At 40.2% G+C, this 18,622-nt stretch overlaps 2 protein-coding genes across 5 annotated transcripts in view; both read left to right on the top strand.

The window, feature by feature from the left end:
• The window catches only part of ptpn13 (protein tyrosine phosphatase non-receptor type 13), a 54,171-nt gene extending 42,884 nt beyond the window's left edge, over nt 1–11,287 (top strand). For all 4 annotated transcript variants that reach the window (XM_080046957.1, XM_080046958.1, XM_080046956.1 and 1 more), the window contains 21 exons: nt 2,526–2,740; nt 2,860–2,958; nt 3,402–3,799; nt 4,053–4,209; nt 4,359–4,514; nt 4,992–5,163; nt 5,293–5,503; nt 5,637–5,722; nt 5,815–5,876; nt 6,079–6,234; nt 6,389–6,554; nt 6,744–6,833; nt 6,930–7,036; nt 7,124–7,179; nt 7,270–7,367; nt 7,646–7,794; nt 7,894–7,984; nt 8,556–8,893; nt 9,374–9,589; nt 9,680–9,742; nt 9,853–11,287. In XM_080046957.1, the coding sequence (XP_079903083.1) occupies nt 2,526–2,740; nt 2,860–2,958; nt 3,402–3,799; nt 4,053–4,209; nt 4,359–4,514; nt 4,992–5,163; nt 5,293–5,503; nt 5,637–5,722; nt 5,815–5,876; nt 6,079–6,234; nt 6,389–6,554; nt 6,744–6,833; nt 6,930–7,036; nt 7,124–7,179; nt 7,270–7,367; nt 7,646–7,794; nt 7,894–7,984; nt 8,556–8,893; nt 9,374–9,589; nt 9,680–9,742; nt 9,853–9,930 (3,164 nt within the window). In that variant the 3' untranslated portion in view covers nt 9,931–11,287. The remainder of the gene's footprint in view (nt 1–2,525; nt 2,741–2,859; nt 2,959–3,401; nt 3,800–4,052; nt 4,210–4,358; nt 4,515–4,991; nt 5,164–5,292; nt 5,504–5,636; nt 5,723–5,814; nt 5,877–6,078; nt 6,235–6,388; nt 6,555–6,743; nt 6,834–6,929; nt 7,037–7,123; nt 7,180–7,269; nt 7,368–7,645; nt 7,795–7,893; nt 7,985–8,555; nt 8,894–9,373; nt 9,590–9,679; nt 9,743–9,852) is intronic.
• A 616-nt stretch (nt 11,288–11,903) lies between these two features.
• Nucleotides 11,904–18,411, top strand: sdad1 (SDA1 domain containing 1). The gene is made up of 22 exons (XM_080046901.1): nt 11,904–12,089; nt 12,202–12,306; nt 12,830–12,928; nt 13,052–13,162; nt 13,455–13,526; nt 13,617–13,717; nt 13,822–13,879; nt 13,997–14,071; nt 14,403–14,504; nt 14,603–14,672; nt 14,775–14,878; nt 15,235–15,292; nt 15,386–15,444; nt 15,547–15,623; nt 15,743–15,840; nt 15,923–15,999; nt 16,179–16,296; nt 16,450–16,541; nt 17,033–17,223; nt 17,344–17,428; nt 17,913–18,074; nt 18,168–18,411. The coding sequence occupies exons 1-22, from the start codon at nt 12,000–12,002 to the stop codon at nt 18,213–18,215; spliced, it is 2,052 nt and encodes a 683-aa protein (XP_079903027.1). The 5' UTR covers nt 11,904–11,999; the 3' UTR covers nt 18,216–18,411.
• Nucleotides 18,412–18,622: the final 211 nt, after the last annotated feature.

Below are 18,622 nucleotides of genomic sequence, written 5' to 3'. Positions count from 1 at the left end.
CGAATATATTCTAGCTACAGGGTAGGCTTGAGCCTATTCCAGCATTTATGTTGACAGAGAGACAGTGTTGTACCAGTGTTTCCCCTAGATTTTTTAGGCCCGGTGGTAAGAGCTGATGAAGAGTATACGTGCCGCGTGTGTATCAAATTTCTAGAAGAAATTGACCAAAACGAACCCCATTTGGGATGAGCCTCTTTTGACAGCCCGTTAAGAATGAGGGCATAGGGTTGTGCTTTCACATTCAGTATGTTTGTACATGTGGTGTTTCTCACAGGATTTTTAGATCCTGCTGGGTGAGAATGGACCTTCTAGGGCAGGGGTGTCAAACTCATTTTCACAAAGGGCCGAATTACGACATGATAATCACACGAAGGGCCAGACATGTCGCTTAATGACATGCCTTCTTTTTAATCCAAAACTCAAACAACATATCTAGGTATATAACCAGTGTACATACGAGGCATAGGCTAGATTTTGTTTACATATTTTGGGGGACAAATTATATGTGGGGGGTATGGGGGTGCTCCCCCAGAAATTTTTGTGCGTCAAACACTTAATTTCCTGTATTCTGGTGGATTTTTCTGTTTTGGTTTTCTGTGCCTTTTCTGCGTCAATTTATTGTGGAAATGTCTTTATTTTTGTAAAGGAAAAGACAACATTCAGGTTCCTGGTGAAACAATTATAAAGGACTATAATGCAGTAAGGCTCTTAGGCATTCTGGATTGAGCCACAATATGTTTTCTCTTGGATTTTTCAAAACTTTCTGCACATTCAAAACATATTACGTTTTTTTTATTTTATTTTTTTATAGGAATCATGACCCAGCACCAGTGTTAACTATTTATGACACTTTACATTGGTAATGAAATGCAAAGCCACCATTGGAAACAAAAGGGGTGGGCTATCAGCGGCTATCTAACGTTAGTTAGTGAGCTATATTGTAACTTTAGGCAAAAGTTAGAAACCAGATAATGTTAGCATTCATCCTTAGACAGTTGACACAATCAATCATCATATTAGCATGCTATTTAGCCCCATAGATTGGCCTATTTACAGCCATTAGAAAACTGACATCTTTTCTTCAATGCAAGTTCATCAATTCATGGCTTAAAATCCTGAGCTGTGGAACTTTCAGCAGACATTCCTAGTGGTAAGCTGTGCGAGTGTCCTAACGGTTGGGAGCGTGTGCGACGTGCCAACATGGCACAGGCTCCACATGAGAAAAAAATAAATAAAAATCATTATAATTATTATTTATTTTTTTCGCGGGCCAAATTGAATGGAATTGCCGAATTGGTTCGCGGGCCAGATTAAATATTGAAACGGGCCAGATTTGGCCCGTGGGCCAGAGTTTGACACCCCTGTTCTAGGAGGTTCTGGGGGCATCCCCCTGCAGAAGAAAACCTTATCCTTTTAAAGTTAAATGCATCAATCTGGTGCACTTTGAGAGGCGAAATCTGATTAATTTTGTGCTCTGTAAACAACTGTCATATGTCCTGCCTATAACTATTTTCTGTAATAATTTGGAGACACAAGCCATGTAAACTATTGAAGAAAAACACGTGGATTTCAATAAAAAACAATAAACACTCAGATCTAATATAGACAGGTCCTGTCTAGGACTCATTTCTGGAATAATCTGAATCACCTAACCTTGAAGCTAGCCTACTGTAAAAAAAATATATTTTTTTTTAGGCAAATTGCTTTGTTGAAAATTAATTAATTAACATAGGCTACACATCATGATTAGCCTTTCAACATATAAGGCAAATTCCCTATTCCATATATATTTCATCTAGCCTATTTCTCAATTTAAAACATAAAAATAATGTAGCATTGAAAATACAAAAAAATAAAGCTTGTAGGTCTACAATAGCCTGCTGTTTTCAAGATAACTTAACAGTTAAAACAATAAATAAATTAATATGTCCCTTGAAAATAAATGAATGCTTTTCTGAGAATGTCAAAGGCAGTAGCAGTGAGGCATTTCTGTAAACTTACTGAAACGAGTGCATGCCGTTTTTTTCTGCGCTGTCTCTGCTGTTGATACAGATTGGTTGTGTTGCCACGGCGAAGTAGCGATTTTAACTTTCTAAGTTTTTCTCAGCACTTTTTCCTGTTCAACGTCCCTGTTACTGAGACCTTAATATCTCCATAGAGCAGGCGCTGGTTTTATTTTCGCCACTAGTTCAGCGTTTGCTTGCTAGTCATGCTTCTGCTCATTGGCTTCCGTGTTTAACAAGTGCGCACCGAATGCACACGCGCATCGCGCCGCGCGCAGACACACATGCACACACACGCAGACACACAGATCAGATGATGGGATGATCAAACGAGAGGTTGTAAAGACAGACGAGGGGTAGACTTTTATTTTTATTTTTTTTAAGTCAGGCTGCTGTTGGCCTGGCGGGGGTCTCGTTGGCCTGTATAATGGTTGTACGCTATAGATAGGTTGCCAATTTATCACACGGCTGATAAATCTAGATAGTTCAAATTCACACAAGTCTTCTTCTTTGCCCCCGTAGATAATGTGTTTGATGTGTGCCTGCTGAAGAACTCATCGGGGCTGGGCTTCAGTTTCAGTCGCGAGGAGAGCATCCCGGAGGAACCCCAGGGCTCCAGCATGGTGCGGGTCAAAAAGCTTTTCCCTGGCCAACCGGCTGCAGAGAGCGGTCGCATCAGAGTGGGCGACGTCATCATGCGTGTCAATCAAACCAAACTCAAAGGGCTCTCGCAACATGTAAGAGGGATATCTATTCCTGACGCGGTGGCACCTGGATATACATGGGAATCAAGATGGAAAAGAAGGTTGTTTTGATAGTGTTAACTATTCATTTTGTGTTTATTGCATTCACTTAGGAGGTGATATCAGCCTTGAGAGGAACAGGACAGGAGGTGAGGTTGATCCTCTGCAGACCTGAATCTGGGGTTCTTCCTGAAATGGACACTTCAGCTTTGGTGAGTCACTTAAGGCAAGAAATTGCAGCTGAATAGGGTCAAATGTTTAACTTATAGATATCATCATGAAACTTTGCCAGTTGATTATTTACATTAAAACAATAATGTTTTTGTATAACAATTTATTTCAGAAATGTTTGAATTAACATGCAGATTTGGCAATATCAAATGCATACATTTGAATTTCTTTTAAAAACAAACGTCTAGATATTGGATAACAGTTCAACTTTTTTTTGTAATTGTTACCACATATCAGAGTCCAAATTTTTTTACAGAACAGAATTTGGATGCAGCATTTTTTATTTTAATGTTTTTTAATAGCCAGCCAAAAGCAGGTATTTTCCTGCCGTGTCACACCTCTTTTTTGGACCTTACTTCTATGTGGTAATTTCAAGCTCCAGTAACTGTTAGAGAACTTAATTTAAACTATCTCCTCTTCCCAGACGCCCATGTCGTCACCCCGTAAGGAGCCGGTGACCGTGGCAGAGCCCACCACCACCAACACAGTGAGCTTTGGCAGGTCGCCCTCTCCTCCTTCCCCCAGTACGCTGCAGGGTACGAGGGTTCAGGGCAGTGTGGAGGAGGCCCTGGAGAGGCTGCTGCTCAAAACGCCCGGCCGACGCAACAGCTACAGCGACAGCACGGACGGAGACGAGGAGGTGGAAGAAGCCTTCAGCCCCAGTGCCGCAGAGCAGACCAGACAAACCTGGGAGAGGAGCGTTTACCACACGCCCAGCAGCGGCCTGGGTCGCTATGACAGCACCGGTCACCTTGACGACACCGACCCCTCAGTCTTCTACTCCCCAGACCTGTCAATAAACATGTCGGACCTCAGCAAGAGGTACCTGTTGAGTATATTAAAATATTCAGGGTTCCCAACTACCAACGGTCGCGAAATTCCTAGAAAAATGATGTAATCTTAAAAAAATAAAAATAAAGTTTTTCCAGGCCTGGGAATGGTTTGGAATTAACTGCATCTTTTGGGGGGAAAAAATAATTTACACAAATTTTAGCTTGTGTTAATGAAAATCCCAAAATATGTCTAACATTATGTGAAATATAATATAATTTTGAATTTGTTGTTGTTTGAACAGGAGTCCTTCGTCCCCTGTGAGGGCTGATCTGGAGTCATCCCCCCAGCCTATGGTGTCCCCCACTGCCCCTAGCCCAGACCCTCTGCCGCCTCCACTGCCTCTGCCCTTAAACCTCACCATGTCCAGCAATGGACAGGACATGGAGGAATTTGTCCCGGTAAGGAATGAGAAAGAGGATACTCTGATGATAGAAAGCTCCGATGTTGAACTCATAAAGGGGTTTCCATTAAAACCTAGATCTACGTTTTAAGGATTGTTTCAGACCAATGGTGGTTCCCGTAACTCATATTCATTCTCTGTTGTCAGGAGGTAGAGCTGAAGGCCTCCTTGGTGAAGTCAGACAAGGGCAGCCTGGGCTTCACCCTCACCAAAGGCAGTGACCACGGATGTTACATCCATGACATCGTCCAGGATCCAGCCAGAGGAGATGGAAGGCTCAGGGCCGGGGATCGAATGATTATGGTACAAATTCATCCCCATTCCCCTTATTCTGGCTATACCCTGCAGCAGGTTTCAGCCCATGTTGTTGGTGCATTAATACTATCCTAAGAGATATTGTTTCAAACTAAGTCTCAGAAATAGTTTTAATTTAAAGGAATAGTTCCACATTTTGGGAAATATGCTTATTCACTCCGACTTACTAAGAGTTACATAACAGGACCAATACCACTCTCATGTCTCTACTATGGAGCTAGAGCCAGGAGCTGATTAACTCAGCTTAGTCTACAGATTGGAAACCGAAAGAAACAGCTAGACGGGCTTTGTCCAAAGTACATTTGTCAAAAATAAACAAATTATAGATGACTTAATAAGAAACCTTTAGACTTTTTCCCCTTCCCTTCTCCCTTTATGCTAAAATAAGTTCAGCTAAATTTCCCAAACTTTTGTACAATTCCTTTAAATCCATTATAAATTAATCTTTTACCTTCTTATCTCCAGGTGAACAACACAGATGTGAGCGATATGGGCCACACCGAGGTGGTCAACCTGGTGCGCGCGGCCCCCCGTGTGGTTGACTTGGTGGTGGGGAGGGTCCTGGAGGCTCCCAAGCCCCCCATAGAAGCTCACCTGCTGCCTGACATTTCTTTTAAGGGCAGCCAAAAACCACTAGGTAAGAAACAGCCCTTATTAACAAGTTCAAGCATTGTTATGTCCACTGTTTTGTGTTGGTTTTGCCAGATGTTGCTTGTCAAAATAAGTGTTTTAAGTCAAAATATTTGTCTCCTCGTTCTATCACTAGGTTTGGTCCTGGACGGTGGCAGTGACAGTGTATACGGTGTCTTGTTTGTGAAAGACATCGTGCCGGGTTCATTGGGCTTTGAGGAGGGCAGCCTTAGACCACTTGATCTAATCCACTACATCAACGGCGCTCCCACCCAGGACCTGACACTGAGTGAGAGCACTAGACTGCTGGAGCTCTCCCTCGATAACCTCACTCTCAAGGCCACAAGGTAGCCCTGACAAAACAAGCTTTTTTTATATATACTTTTCAATCTCAAGTCGGTGTTGGATTTTGATTATTTTAAGATACTTTATGTGGCATTAATTCAATATGTTTCTTTTTCTTTTTTCTTTGGCTCAAAGGGATGGAAAGCCCGTTTCTCCTGGGCAGAAAAGTGTCACTTTCCTTAACAACAACATTAGTCCCAAGGTTTCATCCAGCATGAACGGTATGTTCCTTAAATATCTTAAAGGTGTCACGTGTGAAAAATTTTATTGTCATTTATTTTGAATATAATTTCAACATTGCTTGATTTTGAAGGGTTTCTTGAAGATGAAGATCCAAGAGATACAGAGTGTCTTGAAGCACTTTGTCCATTAGAGGTAAGCTTTAAGAAATACATTTTGAATCTTTTTTTGCCTTAAACTTTGATTTGTTTAAAAAAAACACAAATAAAACTGTTGCATTTACTGTCCTTTCTGTACATGTCAGTTCAAGCTCATGTCTGACAGCTGCTAGCCACAGTTGTATTCTAATGTTTATGAATGACAGATTAAAGTGTTTTTTTTTTGGTTGAATATGAAGGAGGATATCGTAAAGCTGGATCTAGATAAGCCGGAGGCGGGAGGTCTGGGTTTCTCTGTGATCGGAGGGGAAAGGGGGATCTTTGTCAAGTCTGTCACGCCAGGGGGAATAGCAGAGTCCACAGGCAAACTGCAAGTGGGAGACAGGCTGCTGAAAGTGAGTGGCATTTGAAAACAGAAAAAATAAACCTGTGTATACTTTTGGTGTTTCCGATCCACATGTATTAGATACTGTGACAATATGTATTAAAAATGTGTCTAGAATGTTCTTAGAATTATGCAATAAAGGCTTTTTCTCTGTCTTCTTGCAGGTGAATGATGAACTAATGACGGGCGTCTCCCACACCAAAGCCGTCACCACCATCCGTAAAGCTAAAGGCCTGGTGCATCTGGTCGTGTCCAGACCGCCGGACCAGAACCCAAACACATACCTGGCCTATCTGCCCATCAACTCAGACAAGTGCAATGGAAACACAGGTACAGGCAGACGCCAAAACAACGTGGGAATTTTTTTCTGCATTTCTATAAAAGTTATCTGATCATTTCCCTTTCCTTTTTTTATATAAATTAGGAATATTTCATTTGAATCTTATACCAAATTAAATGGGGACTAGAATCAGTTGCAGGTATGTAATTATGTGACATTTTTCTTCACGTTGCTTTCAGACCTGAGTGAGGAGAGTGTTGCCAAGACTAAGCTGGGTACTCCCCACAATCAGCGGAAATCTGGCAGCTTCCCTCCCATACCCCCAATAGGTAAGAACGCACTGCTTAAAAAATATCTACAATCACAGTAACACAATATTTAATGTAGTGTAAATTTGAAACAAAATGTCTCCCATGGTGTCGCAGACTATGAAGATGATCCACCAGGGCTGACCAGAGAGACAGAGAACAGCGCGGAGCTTTCAGAGGACACAGACTGTGATGGCTCATCTTTACCTGACGATTCCCCTGAGGTAAAACATTGAACATTGAACCTATATGCTGGGTTATACATCTGATATTTAATCTCTTCTGTTTCGTTTATGCTTCTTCCATAATAGGGTTCCCGGGAAGTGGAATGGCGTGAGGAGAGTGTTGACGATCCGAGGAACGAAAAGTAAGATTTTCCACAATAAGTGACTTTGAATATATTCCCATTTTAATTTTCTTCCAGTCTCACTGTTTTTATGTTTTTCAAAATCAAAAGCTATCTGCAAATGAGTGCCGGACAGCCGGAGGAAGATGAAATCACATGGGGAAGCGATGAACTGCCTATCGAAACCATGAACTCCAATTCAAGAGACGGTAAGGCCGCAAATTGGATTTTGGAAATTTGACTGTACAGTATTGGACTTCTAACAGAGATGGGTGATTGTAATCTTGTTAGGGCGAGCAGTGGGGTATATAATCTGTGTAAAGAGGAAGTATAAGGTCATGGATATGTTATTCCATACAGGGCAGTGTCTTTTTCTTCTTAGTGTTTCAAGGCTCTGCTGCAGTAAACATATGTGTTGAAGTTCAGATTTCTCATTTTATAGGCATGTTATTCTCAAATGACAAAAATGTTCTATCTTCCAATCAAGACGGGCCAATCATCACAGAAGACGAGTTGACGTCTCTGCCTCTTGTCAAAGTGGTGCCTGACGGACAGTTCACAGGACCTAAACTCAACACTGTGGTCCGCATGATGAGGGGCCTCCTGGAGCAAAAGGTCCCGCTGCAGGAGTTTGAAGTAAGAATCTACTTATTATTTCATTGCTTGTCAATTAATTGCAAATCATTCTATTATGTAATTTAAAAAAAATTAACCTTCTGTTTTCCTTCCTGGCAGAATCTTCAGAATCTCCAGCCACTGGATGACTGTTTGATAGGTCAGACCAAGGAGAACAAGAAGAAGAATCGCTACAAGAATATTGTCCCCTGTAAGAAACCTCACAAATGTGTTGGTCCATATTTCTACTGTGTATCCTACTACTATGCAAACTTTAAGGTACAGTGTGTAGAATGTATTGGCGTTTTTTCAAAACAGACTTGTATGAAAGGGATGATTTAATAATTGTATAATCATTTGAAAATAAAGTTTTTATTTGTATTACCTTAGAATGAGCGTTTTATATCTACATAGGAATTGGGTGCACTGCCTTGTTGCAACGTAATTTTTTTAGGAGCACAGAACAGACAAACTTAACCTATACGTTTTTATATATAGTGGGTGTCCACCGGAAATGCACCTGTAGGAAGATGAGAGAGTAAATTACTAAATACTTCTTCACCTCATCGCTTTATATTGTGGAAAAACACAGGCTCCTCAAACACAGTCAACACTGAGTCAGTTGTGGATTGTGCCATCTTTAATAACTAGCTTCTTGTCCTTGAAGGCCACCGTAGCTTCTGTTAATTCTCTGAAAGGGAGGGGTAGACACTGTACCCTTTTAAAATGTTGGAGATTTATTCAAACAGTGTTTTTTTTTTCTTCAACCATTTCTCATCTAGTCGACACAACTCGAGTGGTGCTGGGCAAAGACGGCGGCTACATCAACGCCAACTTCATCAAGATGCCGGTAAAGGACGAGAGCTACCTGTACATCGCCTGTCAGGGTCCTCTGCCCACCACTCTGGGAGACTTCTGGCAGATGGTGTGGGAGCAGAAGTCCAACGTCATCGCCATGATGACCCAGGAAGTAGAGGGAGGCAAAGTCAAATGTCAGCGGTACTGGCCAGACACGCCAAGGACGGCAGAGATGGTGGACGACAGGTTGCAGATCACACTGATCAAGGACCAGTATCTGGACAACTTTGTCATCAGACTTATTGAGGTCAAAGATGTCCAGGTAAATGGACATATGTAGATACTGAATGTTTTTCTATTAATTCTTTTGTTAAAGGTGTAAGTCAGCGATTCTGGAGAATGTTTTTTGTCAAAATTACTTTTTGTGAAAATCATTGGCTATCTCCTCACGATCCGCTACCTGTCCATACTGTGTGTGCGCTGAAAAAAAGCTGGTGTTGAATACACAGCCTAGGCTCTGTAAACTGGTGTGGTGTAGCAACACGCCTGTTTCCAGAGCCTAGGCTTTGTATTAACACTGAATTATTAATTTTTTTGTGTATGTACAGGTAGAAAATCACTTTGTCAAAATCAGTGAATATCTCCTCACGATTCGCAACCTGTGCACATACTCATACAGTCTGTGCATGTAGTGGATCGTGAGGAGATATTCTCTGATTTTGACAAAAAGCTGTCTCCAGAATCGCTGACTACACATTTTTAATGAAGACACATTTAAAATAAGAGTACCTTTCCTCCTCAGACGAATGAAATCCAGCGTGTGACTCATCTGAACTACACGGGATGGCCGGACCACGGGACGCCGTCACAACCCGATCAACTGCTCACATTCATTTCCTACATGAGGCATGTCCACCGAACGGGGCCCATCATCACACACTGCAGCGCGGGCATCGGTAGATCGGGGACCCTCATATGTATAGATGTGGTTCTGGGTCTCATCAGCAAAGATGCAGATGTAAGTAGCTGAACAATTACTTATCCTTTTTATTTGATTTTTGATTTTTTTTTTCAGTCTGCTCACAATCTAACACACATTTCTTTGTAGTTTGATATTTCAGATGTCGTAAGGAACATGAGACTACAGAGACAGGGAATGGTCCAGACAGAGGTGAATTTTAATGATTATAGAGCAACAAATAGCTTGACTCTTTAAATGTTCTTTTTATCCTGGTTCACTTTTTCTCACAAATTCCCTTTTTTTTCTCTTTTTTTTTACAGGAACAATATATTTTCTGCTATCAAGTGATCCTCTATGTCCTCAGATGCCTTCAAGCAGAGGAAAACATCTCAGGATAGTAGAGAAACCACATATCGCCGTGGTGTTAGAGGCCGAGTGACTGTTTCACACAAGAACATAAGCAAACATGGAGGAGAGTTCGGATGGCAGACATTGCCAAATTTACACTACACGTTTTTAAAAAATGCCTTTAAAATATTTAGTTCCTTGAGAGTAAATCCTTTTAAAGAAGTCTATATTTTTATGTTTTGCTCTTTAAGTTCTCTCTCTTTGGCTGCTACTCCCTTTCCATGCATCTACGAGAACTGCTGATTGTATGTCTTAATGTCCCCCCCCCACACACACACACACCCACACACACACACACAATCTTGGATATTTTAAAATAATTATGAAAGTGATCAACGATTTCGTATTTTATGTGCAACAAAATTGTACTTTGTGTATTTTGAATCCTATGTTGATGCTGGAACATGCCTTGACAAAATACTATGTCAGTATTTGCTTTGTAAATCTTATTATACAGTAATTGCTCACTGCCTGAGGGTAAATGATGAAATTAAAAGTGTACATATTCATCTCCTGAAGATTAAACTGGATACATTTTAAATGTTATGTAGAGGAAAGTTTCTTTTCTTTTCTTTTTCTTTTTTTTTAATATAAGAATCAAATATTTTCTTTTTCTTTTTAAGTGCATATCTTTGAAAACAACACGCTCTGTTAGCCTTATTGTTATCATTCATGCTGTTGAAGAAGGTTGGCATCCCATTCAAAACTTCATTTATAGAAACGCTAACCTAAATAAAACTTTTCCAAGCTTGCTGACTAACAAAACCACGAGGAAGAGAAGCTACAACGTGTGCACTTAATGAATTGAAAATTACTTCAGTTTATATACATTATATAAGTCACTGCGGTAATGCCATAATGAAGCGTATAATGTGTAATAAGTGCTACCTTGGAAGATATATAGTTTGTAATGATTGTCTGCATTATTTTGAAAGGGCTTGATCCAAAATCTTAGTAATGCTGCAGAAAACCACAAACGTTGGGCTCAAAATTGACCTAACTTTTGAATAAACACAGTTACAGTCTACTTTTTTTGCCTGTCTATTGCATTGGAATCCATATTTTCACAGGTGCTGTTACTGTTTCTTTTCCCTGAATGAAGTCATTAAACTTAATAGGCCTGAATGAATTGAGCTATCTGATGGAGCTCTGCAATGTAGCAGAAAGCAGTGGGCTGTGCTTCACTGATGGGTTGTCTTATACCAGTTTCACCACCATGTGGTGCCAAAATTCATTATCGTATCACTGTAAACAAAATTCTGCAAACATTACCATGTGTCCAAAAAAAGCTTTCATCATAGTTTCATGGACTGTTCAGTTGCCCTGTGAAACAAAATAAATATCATATTGCTCACTGTGTTGGATAACATTTTTTTTTTTTATGTTTCCTTACACTGCAGTTAGTTAGACACTCACACTGGCACAAGATTTCATTGATATGCAAAATCCTGTAGAATTCGCCAAACGCTACATTTATACCGAGACTATTTAAGCTCACTCATACAGGGTTTACAGGGTTCTTTAGAGTTTAAACAAGTTGGGTTGAAGCTGTCTCAAGACTTTTTTAATTCCTCGGAATGAAATTAAAGACCAATTTTATAAAGGTATCATAATTTATTCCTGTGGGAAAATTGTGTAAAATGTTTAACTTTAAAATTACTTTAAAGGAATCAATACAACCCATAACTTTAGCACATGCCAAAAAGTGAATACAGCCCCATATTGAAAGGTTAATATGCCTCAAATTACTTGATTTCATTCGTTAGTCAAAGGGAATAGACTATTATATACTATCTATGGAATAGACCTAACAGCCTATATGACAGAGTAAAGCCTAGCTCACCAATAAATTGCACTTTTGCACCCATGATGACTGATGGAGCTGAAAGTAGCTGTAGACGTACGGCTGTAACAGGTTGCGCGCGCAGTTTTGTGAACGACACCGGATGTGACGTTCTGACTTTCCACTGCAAGTTAAATGGTAGCCTGCATATTTGCCACGCTTGTATTGTAAAATCTGCCGTTTTTTATAATTGTCTCGTAAAATCCACCTGAAACCATGTCCGGACGAACAGGCAACAAACTGCCGAACAACCTGCCACAACTGCAGAATCTCATTAAAAGAGACCCACAGTCGTACGTAGAAGAGGTAAGTGTTTTTAGCCGAGGTTGCTAAAGTTCCTGCCTGTAGGAGCTAATGTTGTTAGCAAATGTATGTCGGAGCAATGTTTACTAGTTGCTTTCTTTTTTGCCTCCAATAGTTTCAGCAGCAGTACAGACACTACCAGTCCAATGTACAGATCTTCAAACTGCAGCCGGACAAGTCCAACAAGGAGCTGGCAGATCTGGTCATGTTTCTTGCTCAGGTACAGTAGGCTACGATTCAACATTGTTTGTTTGTCATGTGCACAACACGAACAGACGTTGGAAATTACATTTTTCGTCTCCGTTCCGTTCACTTCTGCTATGCGACATAAAATAAATGTGAAAGAAAAATGTATGAAGAGGAACGGACTATCTGAGAGCATAATAATACATAAGACTGTCAGTGAAAAAAAACAAAATAGCGATAGGGTATTATGTATCAATACACATACAATAGAATGCTAAAAACATTTAACGTAAATATAATTAAAAGGGAAATAGGTGTATGCAAAATGTACACATCTAAATCATAAGTTATATGCGGGTAGAAACATGATAGACATTTGTGACCTCATGTGTTTAGGTGTAATCTTAAACAGATGCAAACCATTTTAGTGTGTAAAAAGTGACAGAGATGAGCTTGAGAGTTCAACAGTATTATGGCCTGTGGGATGACTGTGTGTTTTAAGCATAGTGATCCTGTGTGTTTCTGATCAGTTACTCAAATAACTCTGGTCCTTTTAGGTTGCTCACTGTTACAAGCAGGAACTGTCCACCTTTCCACAAGAGCTGTCTGAGTTATTACTGAGTCACCACACAATCCTGGAGCATGACCTCAGAATGGTAAGCGCATCTGTCCTCATCAGCACAGGAGCTTCTTCTCTCATCTATAATAAGTAGCTGGTTGTACTGGCAGCACCATTGTGTGTGTGTGTTGTTATTTGTTCATTTGGCGTCTTTCCCCAGACATTCTGCAAATCTCTGATTCTTCTGAGGAATAAAAATCTCATCGACCCCACCGGCCTCCTGGAGCTGTTCTTCGAGCTGCTGCGATGTCACGACAAACTTCTCAGAAAGGTCGGAACACTCGGCACTTTTGGATATATATATTTAAAAAAATATCTATGCATTTTCCACAACCCTCCTCCCATGTCGTGATTGCATTGTATTTCATTTTTGCCATGAAATTATTAGAGCATATGGAGGTATGGTATTCTGTAGGAATCTTTAGTGTTTTGTTGCATATTTAATTCAGTTTAAATGTAAGGAAGTTTTTGTTGTTTTCCTCTTCACCTTTTAGAAGTAAACAATTGCTTTTTCTCTCTCTCTGTTTTTCTCTCTCTCTCTCCATCTCTCTGTCTCTCCACAGACCCTGTACACTCACATTGTGGCAGATATCAAAAACATCAACTCTAAGCACAAAAACAACAAGGTTAACACAGTAAGTAAGCGTGCATCATGTTTGACTCGAGTGTGAGATTGTGTGGTACAGGGGCTTTAAACAGTCGCCTGCTGTGCTGTTGTATTTCAGATGTTACAGAACTTCATGTACACCATGCTGAGAGACAGCAATCCCACGGCAGCAAAGATCTCCTTAGATGTAATGGTTGAACTGTACAAAAGAAACGTCTGGTGGGTTTATTTGTACTGCTAGACTTTATTCAAAAATATCTTATGTTACAAGAGCTTTTGTTATAATTTTTTTGCTGCTTTAACCTGATTGGTTTGTGTCACAGGAATGACGCCAAAACAGTCAATGTCATCACGACAGCGTGTTTCTCCAAGGTGACAAAGGTATGTCACTTTGTGCAAATGTAATGCTTTTCTATTTGTATTGTACAAGTGGCCGTGCACAATAGATTCCCCCCCCCCCCCCCTCTCTCACCTGCTGCCTCTCCTCTTTCTGTTCAGATTGTTGTCGCCGGTCTTAAATTCTTCCTGGGCAAAGATGAAGATGAGAAAAACAGCGATGAGTCCGAATCAGAGGCAAGCACCAAAGATACAAAGCAGTGACAGAAAATGGACTTGTCTCAAGTCTAGAAGATGATTTTTTTTTTTATTCTACGTTACATTTAGATGTCATTTAGCAGATGCTTTTTCCCCAAGCGACTTACAACTGGAGGTAGGCAATTAGCATCAAGGGTTTTGCGTAAGGGCCCTCACTAGACTTGCCCTGCCCTGACCGGGTCATCAAACCTTGGTTTCCCCTACCAAAGTGTTACAGTACTCCAGAGCCATTTAAAAAAAGTACTGATGCAATTGTTGGATAGACAAATGTGTTTTAAATTGTTGTTAAGAATCCAATCTTATCTTTCAGAATGAGGGTCCCTCAGCCAGAGACCTGAAGGTGAGATACAACACCGGAAAGAAAACCGTCAAGAACAAGAAGAAGATGGAAAAGGCCATGAAAGTCCTCAAGGTACGTGTATGATGTCACTATCCCACACAGCCATGACCAGTACAGTTACATTTGTTGTTCCAATGAAATGAGTTTGTTGTTTTTATCTCTTTGGGCAGAAACACAAGAAGAAGGGGAAAGTGGAAGTCTTCAATTTCTCTGCTATTCACCTCATTCATGACCCTCAAGGTATGTTTTCTCCAATACGAAAAACAAAAGACTCATCTTAAGGTCATTTGTGCTATCATTTACACAACTGCAAACCATCAAATCTTTCTTAATTTAATTCAGATTTCTCAGAGAAACTCTTGAAGCAGTTGGAGGCCTCTAAAGAGCGCTTTGAGGTGAAGATCATGATGATGGATCTCATCTCCAGACTGGTTGGAATCCATGAGGTAAGAGATCATGCCTCTCATCCACTCAGTTCATACACGCATTTTCAGCATGATGGCAAACTGGACATCATGAATATTAGTTACCTTGGAAACTCAATCATAGTTGATAGAGATTATATTATCCCATGTCAATTTCTATCATCAAAATATTCCAAAGACCCTACATGCTCTAAAACATACTGAAATCACTTTTCCTCATCTTTTGTTAGTGTCAAATATTTTTGTTGCATCACAGAGCACACCCATTTTTTTTTTGTGAAAATAATCAAACAATTGTGCCTGGATAATTTGATGCATGGCTTGGATTGTGCCTATAATCGATAAAAATGTGAGTAAAATACTCTGTTGTTTTCCAGCTCTTCCTCTTCAATTTCTATCCCTTCATCCAGAGGTTTCTACAGCCCCACCAAAGAGGTAATGGAAACTCACCAATTAAGTAAATAAATCAATCTCTTAAAACAACGTGTCATTTCGATATATTTCAAACAAACTTTCTGGTCTTTCTAGAGGTGACAAAGATTCTCCTGTGTGCTGCCCAGTCTTCCCATCAACTGGTCCCACCAGAGGTAGGTTAATCATCTGCTGGTTTATTCTGTTGTTTCAACACAAATGGACTTAACATAAGAATTCTAGTGTAACACCTTTCTGTGCATTTCCCGCTTGTGCAGATCATCGAACCCGTAATCAAGACCATCGCCAACAACTTTGTGACGGAAAGAAACTCCGGGGAGGTCATGACTGTGGGGTGAGAGGCAGCCAAAGTCTATTTGGTTTTTAGTTATCCAATAATTACATGGATTAAAATGCTAGTTAATACTAATATTTACGTTATAGTAAATTTGACACTTTCTTTTTGTACCCAAGTATCAATGCCATCAAGGAAGTGACGGCTCGCTGTCCACTCGCCATCACTGAAGACCTGCTGCAGGACCTGGCCCAGTACAAGCTGCACAAAGACAAGAGTGAGTGACTGCACGTCTGGTTTTTTAACTCAAAATCCTGAAGGCGCTAGTTCATGTGTTTAATGTCTGTATTTTGCCTTAGACGTGATGATGTCTGCCAGAGGGATAATCCAGCTGTTCAGGAGTATTGATCCAAAGATGCTGCACAAGAGGGACAGGGTGAGTCAACCAAAAACAAATCACTAAATAACTGAGAAAGTGTCTTCACTTTGAACAACAGCGTTATAGTTTGTATAGTAAAAGGTACATCCAAAAATAAAATGCAAACACAGCACTACATTTACGTTTATTTATATAAAAATGTATTTAATTGTAAACCGTGCCTGTTGTTGTTCCAGGGGAGACCCACAGAGGCGTCAGTGGAGGCCAAGATCAAGGACTACGGAGAGTCGGAGGCTAAAGACTACATCCCCGGAGCGGAAGTCCTGGACGACGAAGTGGGAGAAGACGACCAAGGTGAGCCGTCTTATTGCATTATTGAACCAATGAGATTGGATTACTTTGGCTGAATTGATCCATAATACAGAATCCAGTTTCATATAGCACTCTGTGTGATTGTTGGATCATGCTAACGTGGCTATGTTTTTTTTTTTTTCTATTGCTCAACAGACGGCTGGGAGAGTGCCAGCAGCGTCAGTGACGACGAAGACGGCGAGTGGATAGACGTACACCACTCGTCTGATGAAGACACAACCGGAGTGGTGAGCGTAAACAAATTGCGTTAAAAGATCATTAAACTGCCCCGTAGTCAATTACATATTGTGTTAAAGGTGCATTATGTAACTTTATGTGTGTCAGAGAAGAGAACATTTTTCTAAGGTATATTCTCATAACTGAATAAATAAACTTTCCTCACGGTAAAATATGATCCCTGGAGCACTGTTTGAAGGTTAGAAGCCTCCTGAAAAGTCACGTTTTCAATGTTGTTAACAGCAGAAGGACCCACAGTTTTGTTTACAAACATATTCTAGTTTTCCGTTTGGTTCAAGGTGCCTCAAAATTATTTTGGTTTGAATTATGATGATAGAATTATTCAATACTAAGAATTACATGTAGAGTAAATATGTCTTGCAAACTGACTGCAGGCTCTGCAAATGTTAACAAATCGCTCTCCTCTGAAACCGCATAGTTCACCTTCAAGGTTAGAGTTGCCTTTGTTGTTAATGTAAGAGTTGCCCGTGTTTGTGTAAAGGCGGAGAAGTCGCAGGCTATGCCGGCTGAGGAGAGAAAAGCTAAAGCTGCAGCGGTCAGTGGCAGCAGGCTCCTAACACAGGACGACTTCAAGAAGATCCGCTTGGTGCAGATGGCCAAGGAGGTGGACGGAGCACAGGGCAAGGGACAGAAGAGGAAGATGGTGGACATTGAGGAAGAGGGTGACAACAGGTCAGAAACTTCTTTTGAGTTTCGAGCATTAACTCTCAGGTCTGAGCAATGACTGTGACAATACAGATAAATGATCTTACTAAGATTTCTGTTTATTTTATTTTCCCAAATCTTTTTCAGAGGGGAGCTGCTGACCCTGAGGAATATCGAGAAACTGCACAAGAGACCGAAAGACGACAAGGAAACTCGGCTGGCGACAGCAATGGTAAAACTTTACGATAACTGTAGGGTGGTTTGAACTATGATTGGAGATACCTGTCCAGTAAAACAAAGCTGTAACACTGCTGACTTTGGAATGTCATTAATTGGCACTTATACAGGTGCATCTAAGAAAGATTAGAATATCAATGAAAAGTAAAACATTTTCTTTCTTCTAATTTGAAAAGTAAAACTTTCATATATTCTAGATTAATTACACACACAGTGAAATGAATCTAGAATAAATATGCTTTTTGGAAGTTTGACATTTATGTATTATAAATCCCTTTGTTTGATTGGTTTTATGTATTATTCTAATACTGTTCTTTTCATGCCATGATTTTTAAGCCGTAATCGTCTAAATTAACCACTTTGTTTAATGAATCTAGAATACAGGAAAGTTTCTCTTTTTGAATGGACTTTTCCAGGATATAAATTTTTTGTTCGGCTAGTCATTTCAGCTCTTAATGATTGTGTTGCGATGTTTCCAGGCGGGACGGGGAGACCGGAAGGACTTTGTCAGGAAGCACCACAAGCTGAACCCACACGCCAGCACCAGCAACAAGGAGAAGAGGAAGACCAAGAACTTCATGATGATGAGACACAGTGCCTCGGTCAGAACCAAAGGCAAACGCTCCTTCAGAGACAAACAGGTGAGTCAGAATTGAGCTACTGTATTATTATATGGATCAAATGATTTTTGTAAATTTAAATAATAATTATATTTTCCTTTTTGTCTTGACCAGATTGCTCTACGGGATGCACTCGTGAGGAAGAAGAAGCAGTACAAATAGGACGTATTGACATTATGTTAAATTTGCCTTGTGCTGGTCGTCCAATGGCCTTCACAAACATGACCCTTGCCTTGACTATGTCAAATTATATTGTACATCCCTCAAGTATCCTGTCAAATTTGATCAGTTTATTAATGTGTTATTTTCAGCAGATGAACTGTATACATTTACACTCTTCTCAAATAAACAATCTTTGATAATGGTGTGAAGGTCTCATTGTTATGTTTTGGCCTGTTTATGCTGCCGTCGTTCCAGCTGTTAATGGTCACCCATTTGTCTTTTTAAATTTTTTATTAAGAATGTTTCTTATTATGTATCTCTGTACAATAATCTTAGGACTGTTTGTGGACAGCTTTAGCTTCCCTTTCTAAGGTTAAATGGATGTGATCAAGTTTATATCTGAAAGT

The sequence above is a fragment of the Ammodytes marinus genome, assembly GCF_949987685.1.
Source record: "Ammodytes marinus genome assembly, chromosome: 18".
NCBI classification, from domain to species: domain Eukaryota; kingdom Metazoa; phylum Chordata; class Actinopteri; order Uranoscopiformes; family Ammodytidae; genus Ammodytes; species Ammodytes marinus.
The sequence above is the reverse complement of the archived record's forward strand: the minus strand, read 5'-3'. Positions and strand labels throughout refer to the sequence as shown.

Bases quoted from the DNA above. Each gene is read 5' to 3' on its own strand.
- sdad1 (XM_080046901.1), top strand. From the start codon at position 12,000: ATGTCCGGACGAACAGGCAACAAACTGCCGAACAACCTGCCACAACTG. The intron at 12,090-12,201 runs GTAAGTGTTTTT...TGCCTCCAATAG, and splicing joins CACAGTCGTACGTAGAAGAG to TTTCAGCAGCAGTACAGACA. The intron at 16,542-17,032 runs GTGAGCGTAAAC...GTTTGTGTAAAG, and splicing joins ATGAAGACACAACCGGAGTG to GCGGAGAAGTCGCAGGCTAT.